Source organism: Caretta caretta, chromosome 13, assembly GCF_965140235.1.
Source record: "Caretta caretta isolate rCarCar2 chromosome 13, rCarCar1.hap1, whole genome shotgun sequence".
Taxonomy (NCBI): Eukaryota; Metazoa; Chordata; order Testudines; family Cheloniidae; genus Caretta; species Caretta caretta.
Window position 1 is genome coordinate 28646058 of NC_134218.1, and position 27675 is coordinate 28673732.

The 27675-nt window shown below is 43.1% G+C and overlaps 1 protein-coding gene across 3 annotated transcripts in view; it reads right to left on the reverse strand.

Annotated features, from left to right (window-relative positions):
- Positions 1-222: 222 nt before the first annotated feature.
- The window catches only part of CBFA2T2 (CBFA2/RUNX1 partner transcriptional co-repressor 2), a 98035-nt gene continuing 70582 nt past the window's right edge, over positions 223-27675 (reverse strand). For 2 of the 3 annotated variants that reach the window (XM_048819882.2, XM_048819884.2), the window contains exons 2-11: positions 25383-25526; positions 20958-21199; positions 18151-18240; positions 16958-17139; positions 15893-16146; positions 15085-15170; positions 12512-12707; positions 10226-10294; positions 9100-9290; positions 223-3585 (exon numbers count right to left, since the gene is read on the reverse strand). In XM_048819882.2, the coding sequence (XP_048675839.1) occupies positions 3292-3585; positions 9100-9290; positions 10226-10294; positions 12512-12707; positions 15085-15170; positions 15893-16146; positions 16958-17139; positions 18151-18240; positions 20958-21199; positions 25383-25526 (1748 nt within the window). In that variant the 3' untranslated portion in view covers positions 223-3291. The remainder of the gene's footprint in view (positions 3586-9099; positions 9291-10225; positions 10295-12511; positions 12708-15084; positions 15171-15892; positions 16147-16957; positions 17140-18150; positions 18241-20957; positions 21200-25382; positions 25527-27675) is intronic. The other variant, XM_048819883.2, reaches the window with a different exon arrangement.

Below are 27675 nucleotides of genomic sequence, written 5' to 3' on the forward strand. Positions count from 1 at the left end.
GGGGATTCATTTTGGGCTCCATGCATGTACCAGAAGATTGGCATGGCTGCCTGGTTTCTCAGCTTTGAAGTGGACATATGCTTTCATTTCCCACAACCCTTATTAGCCATGACTTTTATCATGACTGTGAGGCACTGTTCCTACAGAAACCTCAAGGAATCTAAGCCTGTTACATATATCATGATAAAATTCTATTCCCTTTGAGAGATGAAGGAGGAGTGGTAAGATGAATATAGTCTTTTTATTGACTACTTTGAGTAGAACAAACTAAATACATCTGTAACAGTTTGGGTTCCTTTATACAGTACATTAAATAAGTTATGCACGGGAATTAAGTAACAAATTCCTATTACAGAATTAAATGACAAAAAATATAGAAAACTCAATCCAACAAGTCTTCCCATACCAGAATTTCACATTTATCATTCCATATTTAAAAAAATCATTCTAATCATGACTGTTAGTATTTCATTTATTTACATTGGGGTTAATTTTATTTTAATACATAGAGAGCCATTGAAGTTGAATGAAAACTATGGAAGACTGTTTATTTACAAATAATTCCTTAGAGCACTGTATCGCTCTCATCCTTTTTGGGGTCTGATCTTAGTGATTGCCCTTAGGCAACTAACTAGTACCACTTCAGTATTTGTAGCTAAATACAGAGGATACTACAAACATTGAGGCAATGGTATTTAGTTAGCGGAGGCAACTGAAAAGGTTTTCAGGGTTACCACTATACTAAGAGGGACCTTAATCAAACCTCCCATTGGGTGCATTGACTGAGTAAGAACTGCAGAATCCAGTCCTCTGTTATGAAGGATATTTTCATGAAAACCACATACTCTGTAGCTTCTCTCTGTTCCTTATCAACCCAGTACAATGCTGATGGGTAATGGATCATCACTGGAAAGGTCTGATAGTTTAAGAGAAGAACAGGACTTTGAAGGGATTTCACCCCTGAGATGCTGTTTCTGCAGAAATATCCTGATAGCAGTAGCGAATGAAGGGAACAGAGATGAGAACCTTACACAGGATAGGAATTGTTTGCAAATAGGTTTCCATTATCCAGGAGGCATCAGCTGTTCTCTGAGGTTAGTACAGATGGTTATGGAACAGCCTCAACCCCAGAGATGGCCCCAGCTCTTGTACTTGAGGCAGGTATACACAGCCATGGAGAAGGACTTCAGACAAGTAAGGAATACTGCCAACAATTATCTCTGCACCCTGCAATCCTGATCTGTTCTTCCTTTAAGAAGCAGAAGAGTCTGTACCAGAGAAGCAGCTCTTTCATCTACCTGCAATCTGTATCTACAGGCTGTGACTGAGTCTGGGCTCCGAACTGTGGTAGTAACCATCTCTCACAGGGCAAAAACTAGAGATTCTTAATATGGAATTTTGGCAATGAGAAGATTTTTGCCTGTGAGCTAAAACTTTTAAGACATGTGAGTTAACCACTTCATTACTGGAGACTGCAGTTTCCAAATTACGCTCCCTAAGGACCACAGCCAGATCAATGAGCTAACCTGCTCTTGTTACCGTGGCATATCAACAACATCCAGTCGACAGCAAGCCTGTTCCCATCGCTAGCCCAAGGAATAGTAAACTACATCTTCGTTATCAGCTGCCATTTTAAAAAGTGACCAAATATAATTTAGGAATTATTTGCCTTGTTTGGCTCTAATTCAAAGATCACAGAAGAACAACAGAGTCTCAAAAACAAAACCTCAGTAAAGGGCCAATACTCTAGCCCTTATTCATGAGCAGCATGAGAAGCCAGTGGGACTCCCAAAGCGAGCATGCTCCGATTCCTGTTGCATTAGCTGCACATATAACAAGCTCTTAAGGGACTCATAAAATAAATTCTTCTAGGCAAACTGCGTTTCTCTGCATGCACCAAACCAATCCTCCCCTCTGGACCAGATTAGAACATTGCCTTCAGGCCCAACCAGCCTACTAATAGCCAGTTCAGCACGCCACAACCCAACTAGATTGCACCCTTCTGAGCAGTTATCTCTAGACCGGCTTTAAATGATGGACAAGGTGATATACATTGGTTTATAAATGCACTGCTAGTGAATTCTGTCATCTAGAGCAGTGCAACCAGGTGCTTTGATGGGGTTGCCCTTCTCTGCATGGAATATAGGTCTGGAACCAAGAGTTCAGCACACAACAGAGCTCTGGTAATCCCATTTAGGCTTGGATGTTTAAAAAATTGACATTAGTTGCAAAATTCTGAAACTTTTTTTAAAATCGTTGCGCCAACATGCTTGGAAAGAACAGGTTGTAAACGATCCATTGCAATTGTGTGGAGGAGATTCACAGGGTGAAAACAAAGTCAACAAATCTAAAACTAAGAGTTTCCATGCAGTGGAAAAATCTTTCCTGCACAGTGAAGTAACCCAACCCAGCCTGTGGGGCAACAGGCCACAATGACAGGTCGAGATTTGGTCTGAAATATTCAGCACACAAGGAGAGTGGAGGCTCCTAACCCAGCTGATTGATAAACAATGGACTGTCCAGTTAGAGAACAGGGTTTAAAATGGGCCATATAAAAAAGATCAACTGTTCCCGCTCAGCACAGAGATTTGTTTAGCTTCCCACCTCAACAGAACACAATTCTCCTCTCCTCCAGGGAATGCCCAACCCCTGCAATCCCAGTGAGTCACTTTGCAGCTCAGACGTGGGGAAAAGCAGACATCTGTAACCAAGAAACTGCTTATTTCTCATTATGCTGGAGAATGAGAAGTTCTCCCGAGGAAAATCAGTTTGGGTGGACAGTTCATTGCAGAGAGTTAGGAAGTACAGAGCCAACTGGGAAGAAGAAAAATATGTATCTGATGAAACAGGAGGAGTAGCAAGTTGTATGGGGAGGCTTCTCAGGCAGCCTGGCCATCCAGCAGAAAGAACACCACACTTCATCCTTGGATACTGCGTGCTGCTCTCCTGGAGTCTCCTGCATGTCAGGGCAGGACATGGGAGCTCCTTCCCAAAGAAGTTCAATTAAAACAAAGAGGAAGAGGCCATAGTCCTGAAGGTCCAAGTGACGTGCTCTCTGGCGCCAAGACTTAAAAGCGAGCAGTTTTGAGGTCCCATTGGCAAGGCTGGCATGTGGTTCTTAATAACTGCTGATGGATTATAATGAAACGGAAAAAACCTCATGAAGATTAGCTGGAGCATCAGGGCTCTAGAGTAGCCGGTGGACTTTTTACAGCCTTCTGTGGAGCGCAAGTGTATTTTAGGTTTAAAAACAGGAAAATGTATAAAACCTACTGAACTGAATGGAAAGATTTAGAGTCCATTAGTGTCTATTGTTGTCACGGAAGCTGGGGTAGAGGATCGGGAGGTCGTTGCAGAGGTCTTCTCTAGGGCAGGACTTGGAACCCCATCAGCTGGTTTGGCGGCGGTGGCAGCTGCCAATCGCCCTGCTGGCAGGGAAAGCGGCTTGGCCTGGCTGTGTAACCCTTGTCCGCAGATCCGATGATGTCTCTCCCAGTCTTTATGCTGGCAGAAAGAGCCACAGTACCGGGCAATGTTGCATCCACTGCACGTCTCACTGGCTTTGCGACCGCAGTTCCAACAGCTCTGCAAGACAGAAAACACTTGACTTTAAAATATATTTCCCGAGGACGTTAATATCGTTTGGAGGGCAGCAAGACAGGGCTTACTAGGCATTTGCAGGATTTGCAGGCACTGCTTTGTCCCAGAAGAAATAAATGTAAAAAAATCCACCACTTCTAGCCCTTTCACACACATTCTAGCCAGGGAACAGACCATGCCTCTGTGCTGGAATGACAACAACCTGCCAGACTCTATCCAACTGGCATCCCACCCCAAGTGCAGGCAACATCACCCAAGGAAATCAGAGCACAATGCTGCTACACATTCTTTTCACTTCCTGTTTTAAGCAGCTCTCTTTTACTATCCAAGGGCTCTTCACAGAGATTACAACAACACTCCTATAGAGTCAACATTTGCCTATGATCCTGCTTATCCACACAAGAGGTTTCAATGGGCTAATGTGGAAAAGAAAAAGCTAATTTAAAAGCTTATCCACCAGGTGAAACTGTTCCCAGGGGGTGAGATTCAGTCGGGAAGCTGAGCAAAGCCTCTCTGGACTCTGGAAGATATGTCAGCTGGCGGGTTTACAATCTGTGACTGGTTTGTAAGGAGCACAAGGGCAAAAGGCCAAAACTGGGAGCTGTGACTGCAGTTGGTCATAGAAGCGGAACTGGAGGATTAGCTTTCTGCAGCTGGACTTGTGCATTAGCAAAACCATACTGGGAGAGCAACGTCTGCTGTGAAAAACCAGCTTTGCCCAGATTCCACGTGTGCCCCCTTACTCCCACCCCGCAAGATGTATTTCACAAACCACCACGCTTCTGCAATGCCCACAAAAAGCTGCTAAGAGAGCAGGAAAGGGAAGTAGCCTTGAGAGTTTTTCTGGTGGCATGTTGCACGTGAAGCTCGGAAAGATGCATGTTAGCAGCTCTCACAGCTCAACCATTTGCTCCTGGCAATAATTTGCTGGCTTGTAGCAAAAAGCCTAACTCAGTTGATTGGTAGCGGAACTGCTCTAGAGTCAACACACACAGGAGAGAGAGTCAATCTTCCAGAAGAAGAATGTGGAAAAATACTCCACTGACATGTGAAGCCTGAGAAATTGAGTCACAGCTTGAAAGCCACTGACACTCCTGCCTAAAATAGTTTGCTTCCGACCATATTTGATGGATTACAGGATACGCTGGAATAATGACACAGCTTTTTAATGTGGTGGCTGAAGAATAATGCACTCCACAGAAGAATCACAGAGGTTAGTGACAAAAAGATCTGCTAGCTGGACAGTCCAGGGTTTTCCTGCGGCTCTATGCTCCAATGCGGTTTCAAGAATCTAGTTTTAACTGTATCACATGGTGGTGCTTCCGCCACTTCCCTTGGGCATCACTCAAACCGATCTTGCTAGCAAAAAGTCTGCCTTGCTATTTAGCCTAAAAATCATTCCTTTACTTAATTTATCTCATAACTTCTGTATCTTGTTAACCAATTCCTCCTGCTCCTTGATACCTGCATCCTTCAATGCTTAGTGACTGCTACACCCTGCCCTTATATATTTCTTGGCTAAACATCTATCTATATTACATTTTTTTGTCTTCTTGCATAATAATATGTAATAAATATATAGCTCTTTTCATCCTGAAGCATGCCTGTGTACTGGGTGGAGCCAGCTGTGTCAGAACCGGGCATGCAATACCATCCAATCATGGCTCAACGATTGGTAGAACTGTGTGACCCTCCATGAAGTAGTGATGGCTTTATTCACTGCAGATTGGACATTACCGAGACATTCCTGGAGGAGGAATCTGAATTACCTTGTCCAGTTTGGGCTACATCAATATTTTTCAGTGGGACCATGAGGGTTTTCTGCATGATCCTAGAATGAGGTGACTGGTGCCATCAGTGAGGCTTGCCTCCCTATGGAGAGTTGCCCAAACAGGCCTCTTCCAGGCTGCTAACTCAGTATCCTCACAAACCACATAACCACCCCATGAGGAGCCATATTCCATCTACATCAATGAAAGACACCATAATCACAAGAGAGACCAGTGTTTCTATGCTTTGGAATGGAAACTCTTGTTTCTTGATGCCCGAGACCTGAACAAGCAGATGGGGAGGGCAATGCTATTTTCTCCCAGAATTTGGTCCAATAAAAGCTATTCATAGAATATCAGGGTTGGAAGGGACCTCAGGAGGTCATCTAGTCCAACCCCCTGCTCAATTCCCAATTTTTACCCCGATCCCTAAATGGCCCCCTCAAGGATTGAACTCAAAACCCTGGGTTTATCAGGCCAATGCTCAAACCACTGAGCTATCCCTCCTCCCCCCCCGCATGTTGTCTCTCTCATTCCCTCCCAGACTCAGACAGTCATGGTACCACACAAACCCCTGAAATAATGAGAGCAAGGGGGCTATTGCTGGTCTCCACAATTCACAGCAAAACAAACTCCATGTGCTCACCATACTCTCCCCCAGAAACTACAGAGCCAAAACAAACCAGAAACACCAACACAGCGATGCTCCAGAAATGCAACTGTTGTTGGGAGAACAAGGGTAGGAAAAAAACAAAGACAGATCAGTGGACACACATGTTCATTCCAGAGTTTGCAAAGTGCTTTGGGATCCTTTGGAATAACAACAAGAGCCATAGGAACCTTACTTTTATTCATTTGAGCAGTAATATTTCATAACCTCAACAAGTGAGTAAGACAGGAGCACGGCTCCTTTCCTTCTTACTTTCCCAGTGCAATGAAGCAGTTTATACTTGCCACTAGTCTTTCAGACATGACTTTGCAAATGACTGTGTATTCATTAAAAAAACAACCACCGCCCCTCTTTATATCACAAACCCACTTCAGTTCTTAAGATGTACAGTTAAGTGCTGGCTTCTAAATTAGCTGTTGCCACTCAAGAAAGATCTAGGAGTCATTGTGGAATAGTTCTCTGAACACTTCAGCTCAAAGAGCAGCAGCAGCCAAAACGGCTTAACAAAAGGTTAGGAACTATTAGGAAAGAGATGGAAAATAAGACAGAAAATATAAAGCCACTGTATAAAATCCATGGTGTGCCCACACCTTGAATAGCGTGTCTAGTTTCAGTCACCCAATCTCAGAAAGGACATAGGGGAACTGGAAAAGGTTCAGAGAAAGGGAACAAAGATGACGAAGGGTATGGAACAGCTTTGACACAAGGAGACAAAAAGATTATAGCTGTTCAATTTAGAGTTAGGAAAATGACAAGGAGGAGATGACAGAGGTCTATAAAATCACGAATGGTGTGGAAAAAGTGAATAGAGAAGTGTTATTTACCCTTTCACACAATACAAAAACCAGGAGTCACCTGATGAAATTAATAGCAAATTTAATACTAACAAGAGGAGGAACTTTTTCACACAACACAACACACAATTAATCTGTGGAACTCATTGCCAGGGGATGTTGTGAAGACCAAAAATATAACTGGGTTCAGACAAGAACTTGATAAGCTCATGGAAGATAGGTATATCAACACCTATTAGCCAAGATGGTCAGAGATGCAACCCCATGCTCAAGGTGACCCTAAACCTCTACCAGAACCCAGGAGGGGAAAACAGGAGTGGATCTCTCTAAAATTGCCACATTCTGTACACTCCCACAGGAGACTGGGCTACATGGACCATTGGTCTGACCCAATATGGTCATTCTGATATTCTTAGGTTAGTGCTGAGAATCTTAAGAGTCCTCATTTAAAGAAAAAAAAAAAGAGAGAGTATCTTTGGGATTTCCCCTTTCCAGTCTTTTTTCCTCCATGCCTCACGTGCATCTCCTGTTGTTTTCAGTGTTAAACTAGTTTCCCTGCTCCATTAGCTCCATACAGATGCATACAGAACCCCATGACCTTACTCACCATGCACAACACACTTCAAAGGGCCCACTAAGGAGGGGAAGAACACGGTTAAGTAAATCAGCATCAGGAGCAAAATGGTGGAATGTCATTTGGCAAGAGCCTGGATGAGACAAGGACAGAAAGAGAGAAGAGTCCAAGATAACCCCAAAGCTGAGCCACTGAATGATGGGGAGGACAGCAGAGTTGTTGCCAGTGATGGACAGAGACCAGGGAAAACAGTGTTAGCACTATAGTTAAATATTCCCCTACAATAGATCCAATCTTAATAGTGAAGTTTTGAGAGAAAAAGAATGGACCAAACTATTTTCTTTACTTAAGATGAGGGGAATTGAAAAGGCAAATAAACTACATCTCCTCTGTAATAACGTGAGGCTTTATTAATGAGGAAGGTGATAATTCATTTTCATAAAGTCTATCCTTACCCATCAGTGCCCACTAGCTCTGAAGGAATCAAACGTCATTGTCTAGAAAACATGAAAGTACCCTGTTGGGTATATTTTGTGGGTTTTTTGAGTCCTGGAAGGATCAAATTGTAATTTTGCACTGACCTGCTCAAGATTGCTCACGCTCCACTCGGCTTTATGAGTTTTCACGAATGAGAACAATATTGGGGCTATACGCGGAGCGCAGTTCAGTGTTTATCTCAGATGGAATCTGTTATGCAGCATGTGTTTTGTAAGACAACACAAACCCCAATATCCAAGAGGATATTCACCATGCTGGTCTGCACAGACAGATGGACACATGGACACACACTTACAGACTGCTATATAAAGAGCCATGTAAGTCTCTGAATGCCCATCTGGAATTAAGTGAGGCATCAAGCTAGGATGTTGCCTGTCTTTTGGGCAGCAGTGTGGCCTAGTGGGTAGGGTACTTGGGCTGGGATTCAGGAGATATGGGTTCTATTCCTGGCTCTGCCACTAGTCTGCTGAGTGACAATGGACAAGTCACTTCCCCTCTCAGTGCCTTCATTTCCCCATCTGTAAAATGGGGGTAATGATTAGGGTGACCAGATAGTATGAAAAATCAGGGATACTTTCTTTCTTTCTCTCTTTTTTTTTGGGGGGGGGGAGTGGCGGGGAATAGTTGTCTGTGTAAGACAAAGCCCCTAGTATCAGGGCAGTCCGATAATATTGAGATCTGGTCACCCTAGTCACGATCCTGATCTCCTTTTGTAAAGTGCTTTGAGAACTACAGATGAAAAGCACTAAATAAGAGCTAGGTATTAATTATTATTTTAAAGTCGTTAAGAAAAACAAAAGCAACTTTTAAAAAAAATCTCTCCAGGGACTGAAACAAAGCCAGTTGCGAAAAAGTGGCTGTACTCAGAGGAAAGTGGAACAGAACTGTATTCAACAGCTCTGATTTTCCTCTTGTATTGGGATAAATCTGGTGTAGCTACTCTGGCGCTGCTCCGACTCAGGATCCTCATACACACTGGCCCTTCAACACTATTTTCACATACGAGATAGCCTCTTACACAGGTTTCACAGCATGTCCAATGGAATCATTTCTAAATTGATCCCACTGTCAAAGAAACAAAATGGGAGTTCAGAGCCCAACGCCCACTGCGAACTGGGCATTATATCTCACCCTAGAACACTGCCCATTCGTTCTCCCAACCCAGACTGCAGGGATACGGCCATGGGTTCTTACCTCTGTAGACTCTTCCTGCTCATTAATCACTAGGAAGGCATCCTCAGTAGCTTGGCGCTTTGCATCCGCAATGGTTTGTTCCATGCGGGCCCTCTCGGATGCAATCATTTCAAATGCCTTCTGCTCTGCCTCAGCCACAGCTTTCTGCACCTCAGACATGGCCTGGCGCTTCACCTCATTCACGGCTTCTTCTGGAAGAAAACAACAGTCTCATCAACCAGTCTCGCTGGCAAAACAAGCCTTGGACAAAGACGACTGAGTGAGACTGGGAAGAAAAATCCCGCCGGGCAGCACCATTCAATGTTAGGGTGATACACTAAAGAGACAATAAGAAAATAAGTGCCAATGAACCTCACCCTTGAGCTGAAGAGACAACCTCTAAGGAGAGAGGGGAGTTCAGTCACCACGGGCAAGTCAATCTATGGCTGCTCTGCTGAGGCCGACAACAAGGGTGCCTAGTTACTGCCAACTGTCATGATGCTTACTAGGATAAGCCTACCTACTGGGAACCAGTCTAAATCCACCATCTGGTTCTACACAGCCTTCTGACCAGCCCTGATGCCAACTACTTCTGGTCATTAGCCTATCAGCTCATAGCCACTGAAAACCAAGAGTACTGGAAATCCAGACAGGAGAAGGTCAAGGGTAGGCAAAAAAAGGCTAAGAACACCCCGCAGATTGAAGGCCCAAGAAATGGAGGGACCCAGATTAGTTTAGATGAAATGGTGCTGCGTTACGTTGCAATGGGATTTGTTTCCCCAATGTATTACTCCAAACCTCCACACTCAGCTGTTGGCGCATCAAGTCCACACCTACGTTTTCCCAAGTGCATCTCCAACAGCTTCCCAAGCTTGTCTCCCCAGGTATTTATACTTCTGGGGCTGGGCATGCATTCAATGTGGCACGCAAACTCCCAAACTGCACACACACATCAAGTGTGTGCTCAGCTCAGGTGCAAGCCTCTTTGCAAATCTAGGTCAGCATATAACCAGCCAGCCAGGAAAGGAACCACACATTCAAGATGCTTTTCTACAAAGCATGACTTTGCATCTGGCCCTGTGTCCGATCTGCATTTATCCCTTAAGCTTATGGTAACTCTATCAAGTGACCATCTACAAATACTTACCAGCTTTTTTCCATATCTCTTCAGTAACATAGCCTGTCCCGGACCGGCTGCTGAAGTCCCGCTGGGAATCTGTGGAAACAAGGAATGCATTGACGGATCAGCAGTGTCTCCTCTCCTTGAATTATTTTGCTTAAACAGCCATTCCAAACCCTGCAGGAAAGCTACGAGAACCTGCAGACAGTGTCTATAAACCTAGCTAAAGCACCAAGGGACCACGAGAGGCTTAATAGCTAAAACCCAAGCAAGTGATTTCTGCAGCTCAGACCATTCATCAAATGGCAAGATGATAAATGAACTTTTAATTAGTGTCCTTCATGATTTATTGCACAGTGTAATCCACTTCCATCTTCCGATACTTTATAATCACAGGCTATACTTATAAATATACCTCATCAAACATCTGCTGTGTGCAATGATTGTGAAGATCAATCTATACTAACAATGTATTACATTAAATACAGCACTTTTCATTTTCAAAGATCCCAAAGGCAACTGCCAGACTAAAACTGAAATACAAACTATGCATCTCTCAAAGCTATAGGTGTACAAACACACCTGATACTACACAAGCTCAGTGAGATATAATGTGACAGATGCTGGTAAACGATTTCTTTACTTGGTATCACGTGATCTCAGCAATTTAAAATATATTTCCACTGGAAATGTTTTAGAAATCTAGTAGTATGGCTTTTACACACAATCTTTTCTGGTATGTTTTTTAAAAATATGTTTTTCTAAAGGTTCACATAACTTCAGAAAAATTACACTAAACTAAGTCAAACGGTAATGGAAAAGGCAGAAATATCAGAGTTTGTTGTTCCATAGGTTCTTACAAAACTCGGCAGTGTATACACCAGCTATTTCATGGAGGTTTTTGATCTAACTGCACCCTCTAGCTCAAACACACCGGTATTACAGTCCCTGATATTACAGCCTTTTAAGGGAGAATTCAACAAGATTCCTGCTCTTTTAAGTCATTTTTAACACCTTGGTGCTGTAGCTACCTTCGGCCTGAGCAGCTTTAAAAGGCTGTTCTACTCTGAGAAGCAATGACGTTCAGTGGTACTTCCTGTACTTAACAGATTTGCTCCCTCTGTGTATTCATTACCATCTGCTGACTCCAGTGACTTTTTACCACTTTGCTGCTCCACTTAGAATCAACATTGATAAGAAAGAGGGAACTGGGTTCTGTCTCTTTTGTGCTGTCAACAGAATTATTTGCTAAGCTCTGGTCAGTTAAACCTGTAAAAACTCAACTGAAGGCAACAGGGCTGCACAGGTGTCCTTGAGGGGATCATTTGTCCTGCAGAATCTTTATTATGCATGGCAAAGAAATGAATGGATGAGTCCAGCTTGACTCTCAGAGCCCCAGGTAAGTCTGTAGGGCAGGCAGGCAGAGAAAAAAAAAGCAACCCACTTTTTTTACTTGTAATTTAAGCACCCGTGATCTGGAATTTGAGTGACAAACACAGAAGCCCACAGTGCTATTTCTAAGGATAGAGTAGAGCAGAGTAGAATAATAATTCCTGGCATGCCCCATTAAAGACTGTACTTCCAATATATTAAGAGTGGCCATTCATAGGGTATACCTTCTTCATGGCTTTAAACGGATTGAATGAAAAGGATTTCTTCCTAATGAAAACCTGCTTCTACAACAAAGCCTACACTTCCTTGGCACTTTCTGAGATATCAGGGTGCCAATTAGTACTGGTTTTATAATTATGACTGCAACCATTCTGCACTCTATTCTCAGTCCTCTTCCTCCCAAAATGTTTCTAAAGAGAAATTTCAATAGAGAAATTTTAATTTTTGCAAAGTTTGGGGGAAGCTGCTCAAGTCATTTCAGAATTACAGACAGCTACAAGTTCACCATGCTTCCAATAAAAAATTTTTTAAAAAAGCATTCTCTATTTTTGGGGTGCACCTGAAACTCAACATCAACTTGGTTTTCAAGTTTCAGATCTATAGGATACTCTCAAAGTAGGGAAAAGGCTAGTCTGGAGAAACCCTTTCAGTCTCAGAGCATACGAACAATGTATTCTTTCTCCAGTCACTCACTGACACATGTAAGTTTCAGAGCACTTGATCCAACCGGATGTTGCCATGCAATATTTCACGTTCTGCTGCTGTTAGATCTGACACATCCGATGAACCAAAGGGAACTTTTTTTTAGCCTCTAGGTTTAAGTCTCCCCCAAATCTGGAGGACATTGCTGTGGAACCACAGCCTCAAGTGACCAGTAAGCCGCCCTGTAACTATGTGGCAGCAGTTGGCTCCCTCTCTTACCACTGTTGATGGAGTCAGAACTCCCGGGACTGTGCTGCCTCGAGATGAATTCACTCCCTCCCTTCCTTGTCTCTGTGCTCTCGCTGCACCGCCTCTTCCAGTAGTTGAGCTCCTCCCGGTCAGCCTCCTGACAGCGCCGCAGAACAGCCATGGAGCGCCTAGTCTTCTCCACCATTTCCATGATGCAATTCAAAGCCTGTTGGGAAGAGAAAGGTGAATTTCAGAACTGGTTACCGATGCCTGTTTCTTTGACGTTCTCTATAGCAGAGAATGGTTTCTTACTGGAAAATGTCAAATTGAGAGCGTACTTCCCAACAACAGGCCCAGCCTGCTTATGTAGACCAAAGAACGCAGAATCATTTGAATGCAATGGGAAAATCAGAGACATTCAAAGTCCCAGTGAAATAAAGCAGAACATTCTCTCAACAGCTGAGATTTCTCTTGTTAAAGTATTATTCAAATGAGTTCTGCTTTAACATTATCAGATCTATGACAGCAGGTTCCTATTTGACTCCTTATTCTTTTCTATAAATCTACAGACAAGACTAGGGATCTGATCTGTCCCTGTTTGGATCAATTATTGGCATAGTTTCAACCATTGGAAGGTCCTTGATATGCTCAGAGAGCCAGAAAGAAAGAAATAATATCAGCTACACTCACACAATTATTGTTCAAAAATAGCGTTTATTCATTCCCCTGGCATTTGGTGGAAAACCCCATTTTGAAACAGTGTGGGACAGAATTAGTGAGAAATTTCTTTTTATTGGTCTGTAGCTCTAATCAAGTCATGGATTTACAGAAGTGAAATTTCTTATTGCAACACAATTTTTGGCTATTTCACATCAGCCATGAGAAAGAGGGCTGAAATCTGACACTCTTAAAATTTCTAAAACTCTTCCTGAAAAGAGAGCATACTGTGTTCAAATTTCTAACCAACTCCCATCATCTGGAGCTGCACAGAAAACAGAGGGGAATGCAGTGTGTACCCATGGATTCTCCATCAGCCAGTTAGATTGACCTTGTCTTAGGGAACAGATAGTTTTTCCTTATAAAACCCCCCAAAGTTCTCCGATAAAAAAAAAAAAACATAAAAATCCATGTTTTTCTGTGATTAAAATGAAACACTGAACTTTCGTCTCCCTAACCCCATACATAAGTTATCAGTTGAACACAATGTTTTATTGATATAGTTACAATTTTTAAGCAAGTTCAAAACCTACTAGAGCCATCAATCATTATAATAAAATAAATTAATAGAAATTGCTCTCCGGCTTCCCAGCTCTGAAGGCAGTGCCACAGACAGCAGCTTCTCACACCATCCCAGAATGCATTCCAGACTCTCCACCCCCCCTTCCCCCCCAGTGGGCGTACCCCCAGTTTGAGAACTTCTGGAATAAGTGTCACTGGTACTTTCAGTAAAATTTAGTGAATAAGTAATATGTTTTTATTTTTTCACAAAATGTAAAAACTAAAGATTCTCTGTAAAAATGCAAATTATGCATTTTTCTGCAGCAAACGGATTTCTACAATCTCTGTTGTCAGTAACTAGCCATATCCCAGCTGTGCAGAATTTGGAAGTGCTTTGATACCATCTCCCCTCTCACAACACAATTTTATCACAATTATGTTTTATGCAGGGATCAATTTAATAGTTTTCATTGCCTTCACAGAGTCCCAGAATCCAGGATTAGTATCAGAAGAATGAACAGTATTTTGGGGTAAATTTCCAGCCAGGTCTCTGTCCAGCTTCCACTTGTGCACATGCAAAATTACCCCACAATTTGCTCAGCACTTTGCAGATGGAAACACCTGTTAAAATGCTAATATTTGTATGTACCCTTGAAATAGTCTTGTACCTGTAGATGCATGCAAGTGGTAGCATTGGGTCCAATTGGTTTTGCAGGTGCCATGGTTACTAATTGAGGTCATAAACAAATGTAAGGCCTCACAGCATTTGTGCCTGCAAAGTGCAGGTGTAACCCACATGTGGGTGTATGTTACAGAGTCTCCTGTGCCTGCCCCACAGAGGGTATGAGTCTGTTACAGACTCAGCTACCGAACTTTTGCTCAAGCTGCAGTAGCTCTGGAGGTCCCATGTTCAATCCCCACAGTGCCAACCAAGATGACAGCTGTCACAAAGATACACGTTTGTGCCACTTGTCCATGTCACAATCAGCCCTTCATTTCCAAACAGACCCAAGAAGATAGCTGTGCCCCAGGTTCAGTTAACATTGCATTATCAACAGCAGCAAAAAAAGTATTCGTTCTTCTTTAACTAGCAATAGGAATTACAATGTCTTTACATTACACTGCAGTTTCCATGAAAATATATTGCCTCCTGCTGTTTCCTTATCCGTAGGATGCGCCGTTTTAGCCAAAACCCAGATTATCACAGGACATCAGAGACTGGTTAGGGAAAAATCGGCAGCAGTTTTAAAACATTTTTAGTGTGCACTAAAATAGGCCACTCAGAAAATGCTGATTTGACACCACCTATGACACAGTCACGTAAAATGAAGCAGCTGGTGGTTTGGTTGCTGGAAAAGGATTTTATTTTTTTTTAGGTTCCTTACGTGATCAAGATGCTTCCACTCATCAGCCCACTCTCTCTCCGTTAAGCGATGGTCCACAAGCTCATCCTGATAGCCGCCATTTAAACCTGTTATAAATTACACCCAAAATTAGGACCAGACAGCATGATTTCTTCCATTAGACTTTACCCCACTTTCAAATCGTGATCTGGTAGCTCCAGCCAGCGGATAACAAATAAGGCTCGTTAAAGTGAAAAAATGTACGTTTCAATAGTGAAGAGCAGTGGCGTGGAAAAGAGAAAAATCTTCATTTGAACAAGTATTTTTTCCCTTTAATGCCAAATGCACGTGCTTCCTATGAAACTGGTCTCTGGGAACATGGCTACACTGCAGCTAGTCACCTGAGTCCAAGCCCACCAGACCTTCTGGGGGTAAGCTTTGGTGGCTAGCCCAAGCTACAGTGTAAACACTGCTACTTTAGTGCGCCAGCTTGCGCAGAGCTAGGACAAGTCTGTCTATGCGTGCTGGGAGGCACACTCCCCAGTGCAATGCAGGACATATCCTGTACTGTCTACAGCAAGAGGGACCTCTCAGATGACAGCAGATAGCTCCACTTATACTGTATTCTAAAGAGCTCCTGCAACTGGTTCTTTAGATACAGCTGCCCTGCCCTGTCCCCCCCCCACAGGTTTATCTGCCTACAGAAAGCGATTTCCGGCAATGTGCATTTTATTGGTGGATCTCCTCAGTATGCTGCCCAGCTGTGTACTGGACCATTCCATAGGAGCCCTAGTATGACAGATCAGGCAAGATCACATATGGGACAGAGAAGGGGCCAGGGCTTTCTTACCGAGATTGCTATGTCTGTCGCGCATATCCCTCTGTTCCAAGAGCTTGTTGGGGTCTCTGTACAGGTGGGAAGTTGCGATGTCTTCCAAGGTGTAGTGCTGGAGTGGAGGTGGGGTTGGATGGAACTGCCCAGCAGGATTCATGAGGGGTAGAGCCAGGGCAGGGCTGTGTCGCGGAGCTGGACTAATGGTGCACACTCTCTTGGCAGGTGGCTCCGATGGGAGCGGGTCTCTCTCAAAACTATTTTCTTCTCTTCTGCAAACATGCCAAAAGAGGTGGATTTCTGTCAGCACTAAGAACATATTCAGAAAGGGAAAGAGATGAACCCAGCTGTCCAGAGAGAGAAACAGATTTCAAACCAGGACTCTGAGCAGCAGAACTTAGCAGGAACAAGCTGGGAAGCCAAAACAAATGTATTACACTTGAAAAAACACAAAACACAACTACAGGACACACTGCCATGTGGGGGTGGGGGAGGAGGAGGGGGAAGAGAAAAGAAGCTGTTAATGTAGATTATTTCCAGTTGCTCGTCTCTAAACTCCAGGCACATTCTATGTAATTATACACAAAACTGTATCCAAAATACAATTAGCAAAGCTTAAAATAGACTTCTGAAACACACCCCTCCCTGACCCCCAGTATCTCCTCCAGAACAGCCTCCCGTTCCCTACGCACTCCACTCCTCCAGGGAAAGCCTCAGGGAACAGCCACCTCTTGCATTTTAGGCCAGACTGAAGACGTCATGCTAGCGTCTAGCCAGTGAGGCACTCTCAGGCAGACTCTGCTTGAAAGCGTATCAGTGCCTGGAGAAAACCCTGTGAAGCCCGGCACAGTGTCCTCACAAGCACACCATTCTCTTGGAGCATTTTTATGGAGCCACGTTGGACACAGCACTGAGAGCGAATTAGAGGGGTCATTAACTGCGAGTGAGAGTTTGAACAGGCCACTTGGCTTAACACAAGGCAAGAACAACATCTTCCAACAGTATTAGGTTTCACTTTGACTTCACTGCTCCAGGAACAGGGCCACTACTTAAAAACTGAATTGAACATGCAGTTCCCTTTACCTGTCTGGACTATGTCTCTTCCCATTTCCATTCACCTCCATCAGCAGCTCAGAGGAGTCGGCTGGGGACGTGGTGTTTGTGTTCAGCAGGATGTGCTCATGCTGGGCCAGGTACTGGGAAGGAGTTTGCTTGGCAGCCCGGGCACAGTGCAGCAGCTCCCTCTGCAGCAAGGGAAGGTTGGCCTGGAAAACAGGTTGCACTGCATTGCAGTTTTGGTTTGTAAAGTCTGACAGCAGTGTTGATTCCGTCTGTCTACTTGACTCCAATTATCTGTCAAAATGGCATGACTAGCGTCCACAGTTTAAAATTAACGGGGCCTGTGCTATAGCCTTGCTGTGCACTAAAAAGGCACTTTATGATGTTTGTATAGGTGACACGTGCTTATGTGAAAAAACTGTTCTCTTGAGAACTAGAGAGGCCCTGAAACGAGTTGCATTAGGAAACAAAATGTTACACAATAACCTTCCTTGTGATTCCAGCATCTTGTCTATTTCAGGGCCTTGAAAATCTGAAAGCAAGACCTGATTAGATCACTGCTGAATTTTGTTCTGTTTTATTTTTCTGACACACACATAGACATGATAGGCCATTATAGACCTTAATACGCTGTTAGGGCTATCCCAGATTGCTGTATAAACAAACATTTAGAACATATGCTTTATGTTTTTAGTGCATCTCTAATGAAAAGATGACAGCATTCAACATTACATATCAATTACTTATTTGTTTTGGTGGAGTGCATAATTTCTCTGAAACCTCAGAAACTCCCTTCCCTAAGTACTTGTATTTCCTCTGTTCAATACATGCCCAGCTGGTCCGCTGAAATTAGTTATGGAGTAAACAAGAAATAAATTATGATACTTGGAGTTAAAGAGAATGTGTGGAAAAATGAGATTATGCTAAGAAATGTGTCGGGAAGTTCAGTCATCACCTTCAGATGCAATCAGCCCAGAGGAAATGGACAATACAGGATCTTTAATGATGTCCATGACAAAGTCACACTTTCCCTCTGAGCTGGTCATCTTAGGTCAACATGACTGTATATTCTGGACCGTCTTCCTGCGACGTTAAGTGTAATTGCTCTGATGAGCTTCCGGTTTACCGGTTCCCAGCAATTGCAGTGCTGCCAAACAACACAGGCTGCTGGGTTCAACATGTGAAACATTAGCGAGACCCTGCAGTTTCACCATCACCTTCAGAAATGGAATCACAAAGGGACGAAGAGGGAAGTTGGTGGCCTCTTGGAGCTTGCAGTGAAATTCCTCAATTGTCACTGTAGAGTTCTGTAAAAAGAAACAAAATGAAACTCCATCTTCTGCATAGTTTAGTCCTTAAAATAAATTCTGTGTGAAGAAGGAAACCAATGAAACTTGAAGTTAGCCTTTTTATTTGCCATGTGGGATCAATAACGTTTGCACCAGATTTTAGTCAGCAGCACCTTATCCCCTAACTGGCCTACCAGTCCACTGCCGCAGAGGATGACTGAAAGACTTTCCAAATCCATAAAACATACTCCACAACCTAAAATACAATAGAAAGTGCTTGAGTTCTGTGGAAGCACCATAGTGATTTCGAACGTGGCTTTTAAAAATTGGTAAGAAACACTAATTGGGGACCATCACTTCTACTCTGTAGGTAAAAATGCCTGTGTCAAGGTTCCTTTCCCACTCTGAACTCTAGGGTACAGATGTGGGGACCTGCATGAAAACCCCCCTAAGCTTATTTTTACCAGCTTAGGTTAAAACTTCCCCAAGGTTCAAACTATTTTACCTTTTGCCCTTGGACTTTATTGCTGCCACCACCAAGTGTCTAATAAATATATAACAGGGAAAGAGCCCACTTGGAAACGTCTTTCCCCCAAAAAATCCTCCCAAACCCTACACCCCTTTCCTGGGGAAGGCTTGATAAAAATCCTCACCAATTTGCATAGGTGAACACAGACCCAAACCTTTGGATCTTAAGAACAATGAAAAAGCAATCAGGTTCTTAAAAGAAGAATTTTAATTGAAGAAAAAGGAAAAGAATCACCTCTGTAAAATCAGGATGGTAAATACCTTACAGGGTAATCAGATTCAAAACATAGAGAATCCCTCTAGGCAAAACCTTAAGTTACAAAAAGACTCAAAAACAGGAATATCCATTCCATTCAGCACAGCTTATTTTCTCAGCCATTTAAACAAAACAGAATCTACCACATATCTAACTAGATTGCTTATTAGCCCTTTACAGGAGTTCTAACCTGCATTCCTGCTCTGGTCCGGGCAAAAACAAAAAACAGACAGAGAGAACCCTTTGCCGCTCCCCCCCCCCTCCAGCTTTGAAAGTATCTTGTCTCCTCATTGGTCATTTTGGTCAGGTGCCAGCGAGGTTATCTTTAGCTTCTTAACCCTTTACAGGTGAGAGGGTTTTTTCCTCTGGCCAGGAGGGATTTAAAGGTGGTTAGCCTTCCCTTTCTATGTATGACAGCCTGTATGCACTATAACCATTTCTAACACTTGCACAAATACAAATCCTAATGCACACACAGGTGTGTATCGACCAAGCCATGGGTTTTGCACCAGCACTGTATTTGAACACTTACCCAGGTGTCAAGACCATTGAAAGAGTCTGCACAGGTGTTGACAAATTTGTATAGTGCATGCAAGTACGTGCACACATGTGAACAAGAAGGACACTGAAAGTTCAGCCTTCATTTGCTAAGGCTAATTTTCAACACTTACGAGAGTTTAGCACTATTTTCGTTTGCTCTCCTAGTGTATCTGGATTAAATTATGCGGGGCAGCCCAAACCTGGCATTAAGAGCAAACAGCCATTAATACACATCATGTGTTCTGCTATGTATCCCATCAGAAGCATTTTGCGTGACATGAGTCTCTCCGCTCACTGGAGGCTTAGAATTTACCTTTTTCTAAAATAGTGACTGAATCAGTGAATTTACAGCAGCTATCCCTGTACAGTGGTAGCCAGAGGACTCCAAAATTTGCCAGAGATCTCTCTCCATATCTTTAGGAGCTTATGCATTCAACCAGTCAGCCACATACTGAACGGTTACAGAAAATATCATGGTGGCCTGTATAGATCAGACCTAGCACTTACATCACCACTTTTTCAGAGCACTGCACCAAACATCAGTCCACTCTCACCACAGCCCCGCGAAGCAAGGAAACATTATCGGTTTTCCCCAAGGCCATACAACAAGTCAGTGGCAGAGCCTGAACTTGTGAGTTCCTGATTCTCTCTCCCCTCTGCACATTCCTTTAGACCACATTGCCTCACGCAGCAAGGAAATATTAAGTTTGACCACACTGAAGCCATGACAGTATTTAACAAATGGTGTGTCAAACTGGCATTTCCTTCGTTTGGAAGCAGATTAGAGTAAAATCCATCAGCAGCCAGAGTCAGGAAAATTAGGAATTCTTCATGTTCCAGAGGGTTACAACAAGACATGAGCAGGAGACGGTTTATCTAGCAAAAAAATAACATGCACTTCTCAGTTGCAAGGAAGCTCTATCTGCAAGAGAAGGCTGAGGAGAGCATGTTCAGGAGCCTTTAGCAGAAGATTTATATCATAGGAAATTACTGTTTTGAAAAAAATCAGACCTGCTACTCTCCTTTCAGTTAGGAAAAAAAACAGAACAGGCCTGTGATTTGTAAGGTAGGATTTTTAGCCCAAGCCCCTCTGGATTTCATGGAGCTTAGTGGCATCCAGCTAGTAGCTGAAGATAAATACAGATGAAAGTCCAACAGCTTATTGAAGCCAAATGAAGATGATGAAAAACAGAAAAGTTATGAGACAGGGTAAACATTATACAAAGTTTAGACTTGCTTGGTAAATAGCTTTCCCATAAGCCACAAATGCATAGTATTGTGCAATATATACACATGTCGGCTGCCAGGTTCCCATCATTAGCAGAGCTCTGGCCCACCAGAAAAGCCCCAAAGGCCATTTGAGAGGCTTTAGTGTTGAGCAACTTCCAGGACTCCATTTGTTAGTGCTTACCACTAGTGCTAGGACGAGGGTCCGGACCTTCTCCCCAATCTCTGGTGAAATGTCATTGCCAAACTGCTGAAGGGTGGTAAGAAAGCGCTTGAGTTTGCTGAGCTGCCGGGCCCCACAGGTTGCTGGGAGTTGCTGATTGGTCAGTGAGGATGAAGATGACGAGGCAGGACCATTGCTGAATCTCTGGGGTGGAGAGGGTGCCCCATTCAGCGTCGGGGGAGAATGGTTAATCCCATTGGGCACTGAAATGCAGAACCAAACCAAAACGTAAGCATAAGCGACCACTGCTGCAACATACTGTAGAAATACCCAAAAGGGGCATACAACAATTCCATTCTGGTTCGAGAAAACTGACTAGAAAACTGACTAGAAACAGAGCAGAGCACCCCAGAATTGTGGGTTAAAGCAAAAATACCATGTTAAAATGGCCACAATGAGTTTATTTCCTCAACCCCTGTACCTGTTTCTCTAAGTGCTCATGAAAACACAGGACATTTCCTGCTGATGTACTCAAACACAAGGATGCAGGCACAGCTCTGTTGAATGGCATTTATACCCATTACTTTTCAGCACTCTAACCTTTCCATTTCTGGCTCTGTTCTGATACGGAAGTTTAACTATTCAGCCGCTTGTAGACCAGCTGTAAAAGTTTGCAGGCCAGATCAGCTGTCCATGGTTTCTTTTTTAAACCTACCTGTCAGCTGTTTTTTAAAATGTTTTTCTCATCTGAATCCTATTGAAATTTAGAGCATGGACTTTAATAGACTCCAAAGACCTATCTTAACTTCCAAAGACATGAAATCATTACTAACAATTAGGGTTAAAAACAAATGCTTTCTAAATAAATACCTATGGTTGTGATAGCTCTCGGGGAGCTGAGCTTCATAAAGTTTAACAGTGTAAGGCAGAATAGTGTCTCACATACAGATCAAGGGATTAGATATGCTTTAACTCACCCAGAAATTAGGGGCTGCACGCCAGAATTTCTGGGTGACATTCTCTGGCCTGCATTAAATGATTGCAATGGTCCTTTCTGGCCTTAAAAATTGACAAATTCAAGAAAAAAAGAAAAGGAGTACTTGTGGCACCTTAGAGACTAACCAATTTATTTGAGCATAAGCTTTCGTGAGCTACAGCTCACTTCATCGGATGCAGGATCCGATGAAGTGAGCTGTAGCTCACAAAAGCTTATGCTCAAATAAATTGGTTAGTCTCTAAGGTGCCACAAGTACTCCTTTTCTTTTTGCGAATACAGACTAACACGGCTGTTACTCTGAAACCTGACAAATTCAAGGTAAATCAATTTTGTTCACTTAGTCTTGAGTCCTGCCAAGCATCTGACAGCACAGATGTTTGCACCCACATGCAGTACTGCGGACATCAAGAGGCCTTTGCTGAGGTGTAAAGGTCCATCCAGGCGGATCCCGCTGCAGGATCAGGGCCATGCCTCTCCCCAAGAAATTTACATCAGCCTCAGTTTTGCAAGTGTCTGGTGTTTTTGATCTGATCATGTTGGTGAGCTTGTTAGTCTATTTCAACATGCTTTCTGACTAAATTAGACAAAGCTGCTGATGTTTAGGGGCTTCAGGAGGGATTTGAAAAATTGTTCAGATCCCGATACAGCTCTTGTGCAATCTGAGGTCCTGTCTGGGAAACGTTTAAAGCAGGCATATGATTCAGGCCCTAATGCGATCCAAACCATGAACAGCAGAGTGGAAAAGTACATCATATTCAACATATATTTTAAGTCAATCCACTGTTTCAAAATTATAGCCCCAATACTGGACTCCTTGTACCCCAACACCCACTATAGTCACTGGAAGTTTCGGCTGAGGAAGTAATACAGGATCAGGCCCCAAAGAGTATAAAAATATTACAAGTCCTCTTTTAAGGGGCACTGTTTGGAGCAGCACTGCAGAAAGAATGCCCAGGACTATGCTGTCTTTCTGGGATACTGATGCATGCACATGTACACATGCATAAAGAGAGAGAAACAGAGAGTTGACATGGCTGTTCAAGAAAAACAGATATGACCACTTCATCTTCATTTAAAGAACAGGGAAATCCAGCAATATTTACCAAATTGGACCATGAGAAACAGCATGGAAAAATTATTTATAAACTTAGTATTGTGAAAACTATGGTAGTTTAATAAGAATTATATAAAATTATTGTGTTCTCTTAAAATGAGAGCCTTTCAACTTCAAAAGACTACCCTAGTGAGACCTTTTCAAATGACGGGAAGGGAAGGATTAGGGCAGTTAAACCGCTCAAGGGCTGCTCAGAGATCTGAGGTTATAAAAGCTCCTCACACCTGTCGTGGCAGTGGAGAAGCGGGGAGACAACCAAAGAAGAATAACCAGAGTCAGTTACAGATTCACAGGAAAGATAAGGGCAGAAAAAAAAATATCAAAGCTTGCTCATGTTAATGAAAGGGGCGAAAGGGCTGCTACAGAGGGAAAGTACTGCTAGATGGAAGGTAGGTCCATTAATAAAGGAAGAAGGAATGAAATTAATGACAACATGCTGAGCTCTTGTTTTAAAGGTGACCTGCAAAGAAAAATAAAGATGAGCTTTTGAGTTGTGTGTGTCATCATTACGGGTAAGGAAGATCTGAATGTTTTTTAAAAAATGTATTTTTCTATTTAAAAAATAAAAAGTAAAGGAATCTATGGAACATTTAAACACTTTCAAAGAAGCCAAACTAGATGACAGGCATTACATGATATTAGCATGCATGATGAATCCAAGAGAAGTATTTGGGACAGTACTAGAAGACTGGATAAAAGCAAATGTCTTAATGAATTTCAAGGAGGAGGATACTGGCAATTATTTCCCCATAATTAACATCTATTCATAGTAAAAAAAAAAAAAAAAAATGCAATAACTAACCATTAAAAAAAACAACGATAAGTAAGAAGCAAGGGACGTAGCATGGCCTACTGGCTAGGACACTGGAATGGGAGATCCATGTTCTATTCCTAGCCTTGTTATTGATCTGCTGGGTGAAGTCAGACAAGTCTTTCCCGCAGGATCTTTTGTCTGCCTGTTCGGTTTAGATGATCAGTTCTTTGGGGGCAGATTATTATAGCGTATGCACAGAGTCGAGCACAAAGAGGCCGTGACATTGGCTGGGGCCTTTAAGCACTACTGGAATATAAATAATGAGACTAATCCTCACCAGACCTACTTCATTGCAATTACAGTAAAAGCTAAGTTAGCGAATGACTAGACCCCAGTAGGATTTTAGTAAAACATCTGAGACTGTGTGATTCATAACCTTACTTGAAAAATTAATTCAAAATGGTTTAGATAAGACTGAATAACCATAAACTAGGATGCCATAAAAAAACCAATGTATCAAAGATGAGGGCAAGTGAAAGTCTGATGTGGTAGCCCAGTGAGAAGTATTCTGGAATATCTAATTAAGCATTCTGGCAGAGAGGTTAAGGGGTAAGTGAAATTCATAGATGACACTAAATTGTGCGGGGTTGCAAACATCAGTGAGGGGAGTAAAATAATACACAGGTAGCTAGAGAGATGAGAAGTGTGGGCAGAAAACAGTGAGGAGAATCAACCTTCTAAAAAAAATGCACCTCGTGCATCTGGGGAAAGATAACCCTTAACTCAGCTGTTACATGGAAGGAAGAAAAGTGGAAAGCTGTAATGCTGAGAAAGGCTTTGGGAAGATAGCGACTGGTAAATTGGATACGAGTTTGCAATGTCATAATGGGAGCAAAAAAGTCCAAGTTCCTTTGGACTGCATAAGTGAGGCATGAGGGAGCAGAGAGGGAAATACCCCTCTGTACTGTACTGGTGTTATTGCAGGTAGAAGAGTGTTATTTCTAGGCATCACACTACCAGAAAGAAAAACTAGAGGGAGTAGCTGGAACAGCAACCAAACAGAGCAGGGGTATGGAGGACTGAATTATGTCGAGGAGGGGCAATGAAACTCAACCCTTATTGGAAGGGTATAAATAATTGAAATGGAGAGAGATGATTTGGGGTGAATAAGGAGGAGCTATGAGACCTTCCTGGCAGTGAGATACATCAACCCGTGGACTAATCTCCCAAGGGAAGCAGTGCGAGCGCCAGCCCTGGTCTTCTTTAAAACTAATCTGGAAAAAGCACTTCTGTATTTGAGTCAGTGTATCATAGTGAACAATTCTGCAGCAGTAGGGAGAGGCACTGGATAAACTACCTGGTAGGAGAGCTTCAATCCCCCTTCCCAGTTCTTCGCTACCTCTACGGTGCACAACTCACTCTCTAGTCCAGGTATCAGCACACAAAAACAGCTGCAATATCGGCAGCAATTTTTAAAAACTGAATGTTTCCCCCACGTCGAGATTAAGAGTCTTGTTGAAAATTCAAGGGGAAAAGCAGTTTCCGAACATCAGATCAGACCCAGGTACAGGCAAGCCTTACATGCTGTAGGAGTGAACGACACTGGCCGGGGTCCGCCTGGGTTCACAGGTGGCAGTGGTGGCATGCTTGGAGGAGAAGATCTTGACTGTATCTTCACTTCCACAGGCGATCCAGGCATCACTGGCACCCTCTTCTCACTAGCAACTGGTAAGAGAAGAAAAAGAGAGTTTAAAGCTCACTAAAGGTCAAAACCACACACACCCCAGCCCCACGCCAGATCATTCCTCTGAACTCACAACGCTGCGGGGCAGAAGGAGAGAAAGCAAGGTGCTCATATGCTGCAGTGATGAGGGCGGTGTGAGAACCTGAATAGAACAGGTTAAAACCTCTGCAGGCAGGATACTGATATGGCGCACACTAAAGTCTGGACTGATCACGCGTGCACACATTCACACACACTGTTCCAAGTTTTTTGTTTGGTTGTTTGTTAAATCTTTCCAAAAGTAACCAGCCTGCCTGGCAACGCCGGCCTACTCCTGCCAGCACACTGTAGATACATGGGTGGGATTTTGAGAAGTGACTCACGAGCACAAGTCCCATTGAAAGTCTGTATGATTTATGCTGCCGCGTCCCTTAGACACTTTTGAAAATCACACCCATAGAATACAAGAGCCCAATGAGTTTGAAAGAAGGCAGGTGAAAATGAAAGACTTTCACATCTCCATCCCTCATTAAACCCTGAGGTCAGGCACATAGCTCTAGGGAACCACCATCACACAACGCAAGGCAGAGTTACATTCTTTACAAGGCGCCTGTGATGCCAACAGGTGGCTGGTGGAAAAAACAAACTCTGGCTTTGACAGGTAAGAAAAGGAGACATTTGTAAAGCTCTTTTGTTTCAGGGTTTGATATTCAGTGCCCCAGCAGGTGTGGGTTTGCAGGTGTCAAATGAACACCTCCCCTCTGTGAATAGCATGGGCTGTGCACCCTTGTAGAAATACAGGGCTACCCGAGCACACAGAAAAGGAAGGATGTGTGAACATTCAGATAAGTACATCTGAATAGATGAGTACTTATGTGGGCACTGAAAATCAAGACTATAAAATGTATGGATGCACATACAGTACAGTATTTTCCTAAGGATTTGGGTTCTTAAAACTATTAGTTTTTATAAAACATCATCCCACTTCACCTTTAAGGTCATGTCTTCATTGCAAAAAAGGTGGGACAGTTAACTCTTTGTTAAATCCTAGTGGAGACACGGCACCATAGTTTTTAATCTCGATATAGCTAGTCGAGATCAACCCCAGGTGGAGGGCTCTAGGGGTTGAGCTCAACTAGTTACATCAATAAAAACTCTGTTTCTTGTTTCCAATAGGATTTGATATTGAGATAGCTCTCCACTTTCCTGCAGAAAAAGACAAAGCCCAAAACCCGCCAGCATATTATTCAGAGACCATGGATGCTTATTGTTGCTGCTCTGATGACACTGGCATGCAGCTCATCCATAAGTGTGTGACCCAAAAGGAGTAATGTGAGACAATGTGATCCAGATCATCCCCCTCAACAATGTGCTGACCACTTTCTGCTCCTGAAACCGATGCCTGTCTCATCTGATTAGTTCCTGAATGTGTTGTGACGATGTGGTAGCATGCCCTTCCTAAAATCCTTGAAAGATTTCCAGCACATCCATCTGGGCCCTGGTACTTTTTTTTTTTTTTGGCCAGGGACGGGGAGGGGAGGGAGCAAGGGAAGGAAGGAACTGACAGTTGTCTTTCACTTCTATGTGTTGTGTGCAGTGTGTGAGAACCCAAAGGGAACCATCATTGCAGACCACCTGCTTTTTCAGCAAGGCTGCCAAAGGCCTGGAGGAGAGCATAGTAGTTAGACATGTTTCAACCTTCACCACTTGGCATAAGCTGGAATTCAACACAGCCCACAAGCAATGCACTGAAATGCCTCCAGAAGCGTTGACTGAAAAGTTTGGATTCTTTCTAGTGTAAGACAAAAAAACTTCAGCTGCTTGGATACCTTTATAACAGCTGAAACTAATTGCCTTCAATGCTGATTGGCTATGGGCAAAGGAAAAAGCATTCTGGAACTTTGAAAGGTGACACGGCACATGGGGCATTTCCCTTGCCATGAAGGAGGGCTGGGCAGTTTTTTGTTTATATATAATGAAGCACTTTCCTGTCTAACAAGCCCACCAAAGAGTTCAGAGCATGTTTATGTTAGGAAGGCACGACAGAAAAACAGCAAATTGCTACTCACAGCTCCTTCACTGCCAAAAAACAAATCTAACTTCTATCAGCACTGCAGAGCAAGCTGGAATCCATTCCGCCATGTGCAGCAA